The 13,135-nt window shown below is 30.4% G+C and overlaps 1 protein-coding gene across 1 annotated transcript in view; it reads right to left on the bottom strand.

Moving 5' to 3' along the window:
- LOC140447772 (uncharacterized) overlaps positions 1-13,135 on the bottom strand; it is a 297,421-nt gene that overhangs the window by 113,350 nt on the left and 170,936 nt on the right. Inside the window, exon 2 of the mRNA XM_072540627.1 lies at positions 4,461-4,625. Coding sequence (XP_072396728.1) covers positions 4,461-4,602 — 142 coding nt within the window. The 5' untranslated portion in view covers positions 4,603-4,625. The remainder of the gene's footprint in view (positions 1-4,460; positions 4,626-13,135) is intronic.

The raw sequence follows: 13,135 nt of genomic DNA, 5'->3' as shown, positions 1-13,135 counted from the left end.
CTATCCGCTCTTGTTAATGCATATCTTCTCTTTAGGTGTAATTGCGTTGGAAATTGGAAAAAAATTTCTTCTTCTTCTTCTACTTCGGCTTTTCCCATTATGAGTTCGCCGTTTTCGTCCTCCACAGCACTCTATTCTCCCAGTCACCTTCTCTGAGGTCTCTATCTATCATAACATTTCCGACGTATGTTTTTTATCTTGTAGTAGGTCTTTCTCTCCGTCTTCTTCCCGGCGGGTCTCAGTTTAATATTCTTTTCGGCCACCTATGCTCTGGCAGTCTTTGTACATGTCCGTACCACTGCAGGGCTCTGTTTTCAACTTTTTTGTAATTGAGCATTTTACTTCCATTCTGTTCCATATTTCCTCTGTTCTTATTCTATCCGCTCTTGTGATTTATAGACATTTTCTCATAAAGTCCAGTTCAACTGTTCTTATTTTATTTCGTATTGTTGTTGTCATTGACTTACATTGGCATTGGTTGTTGGGTCATTGTGATACTTCCGCTCCATATAGGGTAATATTCATCACTATGCTTTGAAAGATCCTCTTTTTGTTTTCTTTGGTTAGAGTGTTGTTCCATATTACTCCATGAAGTGCTCTTGTGGCTTGTTTTCCCCGTGCTATTTTCATTTCTATATCTTTCATACAAGCACCATCTCGTCTAATCATTGACCCTAAATACTTAAAAGCCTTAATAGTCTCTTCTTCTAAACTTAAGTTCAAATCTGCAACCTCGGGTCCAATACATAAGTATTCGGTCTTGCACATATTTATCTTGAGTCCCCAAAGTTCAAAATTTCCCACAAATTTTTTAAAAAGAATATTAATTCTACAGAGGTAATTGACTGGTACAAGTTGATCGTTGTCAGCAAAATGCCAGAATCACAACAAGATATCAAAACGGTTTCTGGACATTATTGATTTTAGAGTAGGAAGTCAAAATAGCTTATGCTTGCTCCAGTTATCAGCTAACTTTGAAACTTTGACCATTATCATCCAACTATTTAGGTCAATGAATTTATTTTGGTCTATTGGAAATCACTTATAAAGCCGTGACCGGAGGCCAGCATCTGCATTCAGTAAAGTTTGAGTGGCATATAAATTTGTTTCGTGAACCATATCGTTTATTATGTCCTCTGATAGAAACAGTTGGTGAGTCATAGCCAACATTTCACTCACAGTTGGGTCCACGCCTGCTTGTCCAGCAAAACTAAATTGTTTATGGTTTCTTACCGGGTCTGTCTATAATAAATTTGATACGATGCGAGGATTATTGGCGCAAGGAAGAACTGAAGGATTATTGACGAGATAATTATTGGAAAAAGGTTTGTTAAGTGGAACAATGTTAGTCTGTTTATTAATAGGAGGGTTATGAAATGGAGAATCATTGATTATGGCACCACTTTGTTGACTACAATTTTTTCGGGAACGTTTTGTTGATGGCCCAAGAGCACCTTTATCGCTAGAAGAACCATAGGAGTCAGAACTTTCTCCATTAGTGGAAGCGTCATAATATGGGTCAGCATCAGAGTCATCCATTTATCGCTTATGTCCAAGTTATCCAAAAACTTATTAACATCAGAGTTCTCGAAAACATTAGCAAACTGTTCTTCTAATTCAGCTTCTGTTAAGTATTAGCGAGCCATAAGTCACGTGTTACAAGAATATAGAACAAAAAATAACCCAAAGCTATGCTTCTTTCTTAATTAGTTATGGCCTTGTGCATCCACCATCCAGCATCCAGCCAAAACCTAAAGCCAAGTGTACATAAATGTTCAACTCGGCGTACATTATAACAATAATCATACTTATGCGAGTGTTAGACTTAGAGCCGCCCCAGTTGTAATTTGTAATCCGTAAATTGTACAGTTTTTTTTAACTATTTTCTTTAAAAATTTTATTTAAAAAATTCTTTATAAAAGTCATAATAATATAAAACAATCCTTTCGGGCCCGTATAGACAAAGTGTCTTGTTTAGACAAAGTGTCTTTGAGGACTTGTTGATAGCAAATGATCAAAATTTCAACTTCACTAACTTTTTCTAAGGGCCATCAACCCCAGTGTTGTAGGCCTACGTTTCTATGAAGTGAATTCGTCTATAATTTAAACATCCTTAAATATTATCAGCAATGTAACTTAAAATTAATTTACCAATATTTAAAAGTTTTTTACTCAGATATTTATGACTTCAAAAATATAAAACTAAAGTGAGCGTTCAAATGCATTTTTTTATAAATCCCAGTCAAAATTTAGCTTTCACGTTTGCTCTAAGTAAAGTGGTAATACTTATTTTAAGATAAACACTGATAATGTAGTAATCATTTCCAAAACGGTTTGTGATGTGATATAGCCCGAAATAGCCCTTTTGTATTAATATACCTTTTATAAAGGATTTTAAAACAAAAAATTTTGATATTTATTTTAAAAAGCCAACTACAGGAAAGTCATTTTTCTTGTGTATTTTCTTTAATTGTTTTCAAATTTTAAGTAATAATATATTATTGTTAGTCTTTTCATAGACTTTCGACAGGCATATGATAGCGTAGAAAGAAGCCAAGTATGGAATGCCATGGCGGAGCTCTCAATACCAAAGAAACTCATTCGGATGACCAAAGTCTGTAAGAAGGGTGGAATATCTAAAGTACGTGTAAATAATAAACTGTCTGGCAGCTTTGAAATCAACAGTGGACTCAAACAGGGTGACGCGTTATCTCCACTACTTTTTAACCTTATATTAGAGAAAGCCATGAGGTCGGCCGAAATAAAAACAGAATTGCTATCGGTTCAAGGTCCCAAGCTATTACTCGCATATGCAGATGACATAGATCTCGTTGGAGACTCCATCCTATCCACGAAAGACATCTTCAACAAGGTGGAAGGAGCAACAAGTGAAGGAGGGCTGAAGATTAATGAAGAGAAGACGAAATATATGTGTATAAATAGAACGACACGAAGAGACAGAATAGGACAAAATGTGACGATCAACACCTTCAATTTTGAAAGAGTACAACGTTTTAAGTATATGGGGGCCGTAATCACAGCTGACAACGATGTTACTGAAGAAATAAAAGACAGAATCCAATCTGAAAACCGCTGTCTATTCGCACTGGATAAGCTCATAAAATCAAAAAATCTTACAAGAAGTTCAAAGATCAAACTCTATAAATCCATCGTCAGACATGTAATAACATACGGATGCGAAACGTGGACCATGACCAAAGCAAACGAAGAAAAGCTCAGACGCTTTGAACGAAAAATACTTAGAAAAATTTTCGGACCTCGCCATGGCATCACCACAAACCAGTATAAGATCAGAACCAATATCGAATTAAAAGCACTCTACAATGACGCCGATATTGTCCAAGAAATTAAATCACAGCGACTAAGATGGGCAGGCCACGTGCACAGACTGCATAACGATAGACTTGTAAAACTGGTATGGGAAGAGATTTCCACAGGCAAAAGACCACTCGGACGTCCCAGAATGCGATGGAGAGATAACATCCTAGCAGATCTCCGGAAAATGAACATTCCATTTGACCCTAGGTTGATGGAAGGCCGAACAAATTGGAAAAAAGTTGTACAGTCAGCCAAGACCCACCCAGGGTTGTAGCGCTACGTGATGATGATGATGATGATGATATATTATTTTAAGTTGTTTCGTTATTATTTAATTTATGGTTATTAACTCGTTAGTTGTATTTATCAACGTGTTTTTATATTAAGATATACAAAATCATTATTATAATTCGCTTATGAACAGTTTTAAGAATGTATCGTCTTCTACTTTTTTTTTATATAATACTGACACATTTTACACACAGGAACTTCATGACCAACTTTGCCCGAATTTATTCACACTCACACAAACAACTTCTAAGAAGTATTAAAATACTTAAAATAGATACCATATATATATATATATATATATATATATATATATATATATATATATATATATATATATATGTATATATATATATATATATATATATAAACTATGTTTCTCAAAGAGGAAGATGCAAACTTTGATATCTCATCATGCGGGGAAAGAATAATGAAATTGGAAGTATTATCATGAGAGGAAAAGATTCCGGACTAAAAAATATAAAAATGATCATTGTATACATATTTACTACATACTAAGAATCCTATATGATAAGGATCAATTTGTCACAATATTGTTCAATTTTAATAATAGAACGGACACTTAAAGAATACCTGTGGTGCAGTTATCATTACTTTAAACAATACAGTTATAATTGTACATAGGTATTGTACATAAATATATGTGAAGATTTAAAACTGTTATCTTTGTAAGTTTGCTGACGTAAATAGGAACTATCTAATAATTTACACAGGAGCCCACAAATTTCTAGTTTTAAAAACTAAGAGAAAGAAACAAAAAAGTCGGTAAATCTCGAATTCTATTTTAAAAGTCAACTACAAATTACATTTACCTCCCACTGAATTTCTATCCAAGAATGATTCGTCTTCGTCCTCAGGATGTCTCAATCCCAGATGGACTCCGGCGGCTAATCGCGTATAGCATCCGAAAGTCAATAGGATCACTAATGGTGTAGATGTCACTGGCCATCTCATTGTGCTTTCTGAGCTTCGACCGGCTGAAACAAGGAAATTGTAATTAAATTGATCTAAATTCGATTATGTAGTTGATAAAATGTATTTATATGGGCTTCTGTTGGGATTTGGATACTCGTTTTGCGTTTCTTATTAAATTTTAGTCTATTCATGCTAAAAATGGTGGAATCTGGTCGAAAAAGTGTTATCATTTTTTTATTGCTAACAGATATAATATATAATAGAAAATAATTTTAATTTGGTTTTGCAATAATATGGAATATTGCTGAATCTATTTGAATAGTAAAAATAACGTCCTGAAAGTTTATAGACAATTTTTTCGAATAAATATTTTTCTAGAAAGACGTTCTCATGACAGTTGAAAGAGATTTGCATCTGGTTAGTTTGGTAGTTAGTTTTCATACACTTTGGACATAGCACTTACTGTTTATTTAATAAAATAAATGTGGGATATGATGAACATAGGGAACAACTTCTCCAATGTTAAACAACTTTCTTAGCAAAATATAGTCGTTTGGATTTTCGTGGATCTTTGGCCTTAGGCTATCAATCCGTAACCTTTTCCGAAAAAATAACGACATTGCGCTTATGTATTAAATTTCACTTTCTAAGCGCTATAACTGATTTTTTACGTTTCTAGTTCTATATTAAAACATAAGTATATATACTTTTAAAATTTTTGCAATATCACATGAAAAAATCTTATAGTGAAGTAGCTAACTTATTCAACGATACTTTTCCAAACCCTTCTCTCCCTATCATCTGTGTCGTCCTGAAAATAATCTGCCTTCCCCTTGTAGAGTAACGTGGATATACACATTATCCCTGTATTTTGGGTATGTGAGACAGCAAAGCTTGTGAGAAACATTGGGTACAGCCAAATTCGCTGGCAAGATTTAAAACCTGATCTGATCTAACGAGATAATTCGGTAAAGCTTCACCAACTAAAGAAGACTGTTTCAAGTATCTAATAATGGCATTTTCTACCCTGTCATTTTAAAAATTAATAGCCGGTGTTTTTAATGGTCCAGAGATTCGGCCTCTTCTTAAAGATAATTATTTCAAGAGCATAATGTCAGAAATTACAAAAAATGCTTGGTTAGCTTTTAAAAGAAGCTGCAGGCTTAGACAAGCCTAGAAGAGTTGGATGCTTTTTCAGACAACCAAGGTAATCCACTACTAAGTGTGAAAGCGAGACTAGACACTTGAAAGAAATATGTGAAAGTAACACTTGCAAATGAAAGGCAGATTGCCATGGAAGACATAGAATGCCAAACAGGACAGCCAATTACCATTGAAAAAGTCACGGCAGCTATTAGAAAAACTAAAGATGATAAAACTGTAGGGCCTGACAAATTTTATACATAATTATTGAAACTTATGGACAAACAAGGAGTAAAATGGATAACGACTATATTTAACAAAATATATATATATATATATATATATATATATATATATATATATATATATATGTATATATATATATATGTATATATATATATATATATATATATATATATATATATATATATATATATATATAAATATACTGGCATTATTTCCCAAAGCTGGTTAAAGTTGACCTTCGTAACTAAACCCAAAGAATTAAATTCAAAAACATGCGGAGACTACAGTGGGATTGGATGATAGAGACTTGCAATATATATATATATATATATATATATATATATATATATATATATATATGTATATATATATATATATATATATGTATATATATATATATATATATATATATATATATATATTTATATATGTTAGATCACAACCAAACTGCCAACATTAAAGTGGATGACCAGTTGACAGAGACAATCTCCACAGATAGAAAAGTGAGAGAAGGATTCATTCTCTCTCCAGTGGTATTTAACATATACTCGGAGCGTATGTTCGAGCAAGCACTGGAACAACTACAGGAAGGCGTCTTAACGGATTGCGTCTAAACAACATTAGATATGCTGACGACGCAGTAGTTTTTCCAGATAACCTAAATGATTTAGAAGCAATAATGTCGCGCATATCAGATATATCTTTTGATAAATCAACAGCCAATTAACAGGGTAAACAACTACACTTATCTTGATACTAACATAAACATTCTATAGCATTAATCTACTGAAATAAAACAATTCATAGCAAAAGCAAGATCAGCGTTCGTAAAGATGAAGTCTCTTTTTAGAAGTCACGATTTACCACTGAGCACCAAAATCTCTATCATCAGATGCTATGTATTTTCTATATTACTATACGGTGTAGAGGCATGGACGCTCTCTAAAGCTTCTTTAGGAAAGCTCAAGGCCTTCGAGATGTGGTGCTACACGAGCATTTTACGAATTTTATGGTTGGATCGTGTGACTAATATTAAGAATCCTACGTAGAATGGGCAGGGAATGCGAGATCACTAACACAATCTAAGAGTGCAAACGAGAATATCTTATCCATGTTATGAAAAATGAACACAGATATGGCTTATTGCAACTCATTATTCAAGGCAACGTATTTGAAAAGAGAAGACCAGGGAGAAGAAGAATATCTTGGCTTCAAATCCTAAGGAATCTTTATATTTTTATATATATATATATATATATATATATATATATATATATATATATATATATATATATATATATATATATATGTATATATATTGTTATGATATGTGAATGTGATGTAAGAAAACTACAAGTTGCTCTTATTTACCGGCTAGCTTTATGAAGATAAAAATATTTTTTTTTAAGTTGATTAATTTGTAATATTGATAAATTTAGAAATGCTTTTAATAAAATTTATTGAACGCCTGAAAATATAAAAAAAATTTGACAAACATTTATTCTACTCACCTTGTATTCTCTAAATCTCACAGGATACTGTTTTTTTTTATGCAAAGTGAATCTTTTCTATTATTGATAAAAGAAAATTTCGTTTGTTTATCTAAAGTATAGAAAGAAACGTGCTGTATTTTGAATTTGAAATTTTACTTATTTTTCTTAGAACATGCAGACTCTTAACTCAAGCGAGTTCTGTGACCTGTAGTGCTTGATAAAGAAATACAAAATTATATAAAGCAAAAATCACCACACAAGAAGTTTTATTTTTAATGTACTGTGCAATTATTCACAAGTGATCAATTAAATATTACACAACGATATCTTGTATAATATATAAAAAAATTATTTAAGATTCTTCCAATAAATAAGCCAATACTTAACCGTTTAATACTAATATGAATGGATTTAGATTTATGACGTAATACAATATTGAAGTAAGTATATGAAATTAGTGTTTTGTGAAGTTGCAACAAGAAATACTTGATCTAATACGTGTTTGTTTGTCAAAGTATTTATAACCTCACTTACTATCTTTTTAGAGCGAAAACAAAGGTTTATAATCCTTCAATTTTTAGTTTAATATCGATTAACTGTTTTCTTTAATGATTTTAGTAAGCAAAAGAAACGGCGAATTATATTTGGTTAATATTACAAAAGCGATAATAAAATTTTTGTGAACTTGACTTCAAATTATTATTTTTTTAAACAAAGATGATTTAGAATGATATAGGCTGTTTAAAAAGGTAAGATTATTTCTAAAGAAATTTCAAAACTTGCGTTTAACTTTATTAAAGTTCACTTTCGTCTTTCAGATAATCCCTTCTCTAAAATTCTATGGAAATCTTCAATAACAAAGATTGCATCTTTCAGTGACGTCTTCTAATGGATTAGGGCCGCAAAACTATCAGAATTATCTCTCCAATGGTTGAGAAATATTTATAAGTACCCAAAATGAATTTTAAATGATCTTCAGTCAAAAATAAACACCAAACGGTCTCTTTATTCAGCGAGAATTCAAATGAGTGGAAAAACTCACCTTTCTGGTAGCTGTTGACCTCTTTATGATGACTACTAACAATTCCCTTATTGGAAAATATACTGTTAATCTGCAGGCTTTGCTAAAATTTAATCAGAAACGATGGTTTCTTATCGGCAAGGTAATTTGAATATACTTTGTTATAATTCAGGACCTTTTTTAAGGTTTTAAAATACTTTTGAAAAATTGTGCTTGCTGAAAAATAAAAAATTTTCTGGACTTCTTCGTAACTATTGATTTTCTATCTTTTATTTTTCATTGCTTACCAGATCTCCAAGCATTTTGACAATGTTTTTAAAGATCTGACAGGATTTTTGTATATTTTTGACATTTATGATTAAAATAAAAAATATTTTAAATTTTAATAAATTGTTAAATCTTGAGAACTATATTGACTTTTGAAATGAATTGAAACAAATACTAGAGAATTTAAGCTTTCTTTTGACATATAATTTCTACAACAAACGATAATTTAAATATTAAAATTTTTACTAACAAATTTGACATACACCAATTTTAACATGAATTAGTTGCTTTTATTTAATTTTAAAGCTATCTGAAAGCACTTTTGATATTGAATCACTGAGAATTGTCTTCAGATTACCTGTCCATTAAAGATTATATCATTCTGAATTCTTATTTATGAGCTATATCCTATTTCACCTACTAACACGTTTTATTTTCCGAGCTCTATCCATGTTAACTGTATGTTTACTAATAAATTGAAACTTCTTACTCTGTGAATAAATGACTTAAATATTTTATCTGTTTTAGGACTGTTGAAGATTCTATTGACTTGTATATATTAGAATTTGGATTATTATTAAAAGTGAAATTAATTAATAAATACAAATTTATGGTTTTAATTTCCACTCGATCCGAAGTGGTTTGATATTTGCTTTTTGTATCTTTATGTTGTGGCTATATTGGCTTATTCTGTAAGTATCTCTTACATAAATAATATAATATATATAACGAACAATAACTTAAGTTTAAATCATAATCAATTTCATGATCAACAATTGTTTTTGGTTTAATTTTTTATATATATATATATTTTTTTTATTGAAAAGTGTTTATCAACCAACTATAACTCAGTGGCTATAATAACTCACGTATTAAAAGAATCTTATTTCTATTATGCTAAATTTGTTTATAATAAACCAACTGGTTTTAATTATAATAATAATAAAATTATTTTGAAAACATTAATTAAATCTGGTGATACAATATAGTCGTTATTGGTTTGTTACATGTCTGTAAATTCTGCTTATTTTTGCTTTTAGTTTCTTTCTTATTGTTGAATCTAGTTTCAACTATTAAATTAACAACAATAATACAATTGTTTGAGTTAAATATATATGTGGTATATTCAATATTGTCATTTTGTTTTATGTTCATACTATTCATATAAAAAAAAAACTGTTTAGGAGCTTTAATTTCATAACAATTCTCCAAAAATTAATATTTCATATTTGACAAGTTTCTTGGCAAATATCAAATATTCATTTTTCTTTGACTGGTTTTTGCAAGTTGTGTGATTGTTTCTCTGAACGTCGACACAAGTGTATGTTTCAGTGATTTTATGAATGTGTGATGGTTGAAAACAATTAAATTTTTGATTCAGTTGCATATATATGGTATACAATTATGCTGCAGATAGTTTGAATGCTCTCTTAAAAAAAAATAATAATTAGTTTTGTTCTTTTAATTTTGCATGTGTAAGCTTAGGTCGATTTAGTTTATTTTATTAATGCATGTTTTATTTTGAATATATACAAAAAAATATAGAGTTTAAGTTTTATTTAAGCACGTGTGAGCTGAATTTTGTGGTTAGAGTGTAAGCTAGTTTGAATGTGACTTTATTATCATTCGGTTATTTTTAATAAGTTTTCGTTGAGGGTTGAGTTTATATTCTACTTTTGAATCCATTTTATAGTTGTTTTTCTTCCTTGGTTTCTTAGAGTTCTGCCATCTTCGTTTCAAAATTTTCCTCTCCAATCCTTCTTCTGTAATTCCATTCCAAGTTTTATTATTATACTGCATAATTATATCATTATAATCTTTCATAATTCATCATAATTCATATTATATTATATATCATATTCATAATCATAATATCCGCAATAATTCATATTTCATCATATTTTATATTTCATAAATAGCCGCATTACTATTATTATTATTCCATCTTCTGTATCCCATTCATGTCCTTTACTTAATATAAAAAATTAATTGTTTCATTTTATAAATATAACTTAAAATTAATAATGTCTTCTTATTTCTTCACTTATTGTTCATATTTGTAAATGTCTTTTATGTTAAAAACTCCTCTAAGATACCCACTCTCAGGATATTTCAATAAATAACTATTTTCTCCATCTTCTGTTTCAACTTCATAAGGTCCCTCCAATGGTGGTAAAAGTTTGTTACAAATGTTATCTCTATAATTGCTTACCCTATGTGCTCTAATTAATACTAGTTCTCCTTTTTGAAATTTTCGGTTTGTTCTTATCTTCCTTTTGTTTTGTCTTTTCAAATATTTCTCTCCATTGTTGATGATTCTTAGTTTTACATCTTGACAAATTTGGTCATATTCAGGTTCTATTTCTATAATCCAAGGTCTTTCTGGTCTTATCCTTTTCATTAGTAATAGTGGTATTTCATTAGTCACAGTGTTTGGTAACTGATTTATGTATTGTTCTATCCTTAATAAATGTTGATCCCATACAGTGTGTTTGTTTTCTATTGATATTCTTAAAAATTTTATCACTTCTTGAATATATCTTTCCGAAGGATTTGATTGAGGATGTCTGATGCTTGTAAAACTTAATTTGGTTCCATTTCTTGTCATAAAATTTATGAATCGGTTGTTTTGGAAATATGTGGCATTATCCAGTATGTATTGTTTAGGTTTTCCTATTTCTTCAAAATAATTGTTTAAATTATTTATGATAGTGTTGACTTTTGTATTTTTACTGGAATAAAGTTTGATGAATTTTGAAAATAAATCTACGATTACCATGATATGTTTATGTCCATTTCCTTCCGTTTGTATCAAGTCACTCAAAAAATCTATAGCTATTATATCTAAGGGCTCTTGTGCTATTATATTTTTGGGAGTATTCCAATTTGAAAAATTCTTCGATTTTTGTCTTTGACAAGTATGACATCTTCTATTCAAGTTTTTGATTATGCTTGTATCCTTCTTGGTGATATAGTTTTCTCGAAACATTAGCCATATTTTCTTACTACCCGCGTGTCCATTCTTTTCATGTAAATCTTTCAGTATTTCTTCAGCTAAATTTTTGCTGATGTAATATAACTCTTGCTCTCCAATTCTTTTAATGTAAATTTGATCTTTCAGTATACATCTTTCCTTTTCTTTCTGTGTTAAATTTTGCTGATCTTCTCTAATGGCTTGTTTTGAGTACATTCCCTCCTGTTCTTTTAATATATTTAATCCGATTTGAATTTTTCTCTCTTCTCTTGTTCCTTCCTCTTCGTTCCTTGTCAAGGCATCTGCAATGACATTATCTCTTCCTTTTATATGTCTAATTTCAAAGTTATATTCTTGAAGTAGTAAAGTCCCACGATGTATTCTATTATTAAGCAATTTGATATTCATGATATTTATTAACGATAAATGGTCAGTTTCAATATAAAATTTTGATCCTAATAAATAATACCGAAGTTTTGTTACACAAAATAGTATGCTAGCAAATTCCAATTCGGTGACACTATACCTCTTCTCGTAATTTCTGGTTACACGTGACACAAATGAAATAGGAACTTCTTCATTGTCCTGGACTTGTAACAACACTCCTGCAAATTTGTGCATGGAAGCATCTGTCTGTAGAATGAATGGCAAATCGTACCTGGGGTGATAAATTCTTAGATTAGTCCGAAGTATGTCCTTTAAATTTTGAAAAGCCTGGTTTTGTTCTTCTTTCCATTTCCATTTTTGATCCTTCTTCAATAGTTGAATTAATGGTAATTCTTTCTCACTCAAGTATGGAATTAATCCTTTAAAGTAGTTGATTAGGCCTATAAATCCTCGTAAATTTTTCAAATTTTTCGGTGCTGGATAGTTCATTATTTTCTCAATTCTTTCTTCGTCCATAGAAATACCACTTCTGTCTAATTTATATCCTAAATACGTGACCTCTTGTTGATAAAACTGGCATTTGCTTAAGTTAATTTTTAATCCTGCTTTATTCAATGCATTCAACAAAATATTTATGTGTGTTAAATGTTCGTGTGATGTGTGAGAATAAATGAGAATATCGTCAATGTAGTGTATAATAAAGTCTTCGTATTGATCCAAAATTTGATGTAAAGCACGTACAAGAGCTGAACATGCACTTTGCAAACCGTATGGAACTACTTTAAATCTATATATTACCCCATCTATCGAAAAGGCTGTAAAATCCCTACTATCTTTATGCAATGGTATCAACCAAAAGCTATGCTTCAGGTCAATTTTTGTAAAATAATTTGATTTAGTTATTTTTCCAAAGATTGCATCTACACTTTGTGCTGCTTCATATTGTGGTGTTGAATATTTGTTAATGTTCCTGGCATCGAGGCATAATCTTAACTCACCATTGCTCTTCTTCACTACCACTATAGGGTTTATGTACTTTGA

The sequence above is a fragment of the Diabrotica undecimpunctata genome, chromosome 8 (assembly GCF_040954645.1).
Source record: "Diabrotica undecimpunctata isolate CICGRU chromosome 8, icDiaUnde3, whole genome shotgun sequence".
Lineage (NCBI taxonomy): Eukaryota > Metazoa > Arthropoda > Insecta > Coleoptera > Chrysomelidae > Diabrotica > Diabrotica undecimpunctata.
Note: the sequence above shows the minus strand (reverse complement) of the source record. Positions and strands in the feature narration are given on the sequence as shown.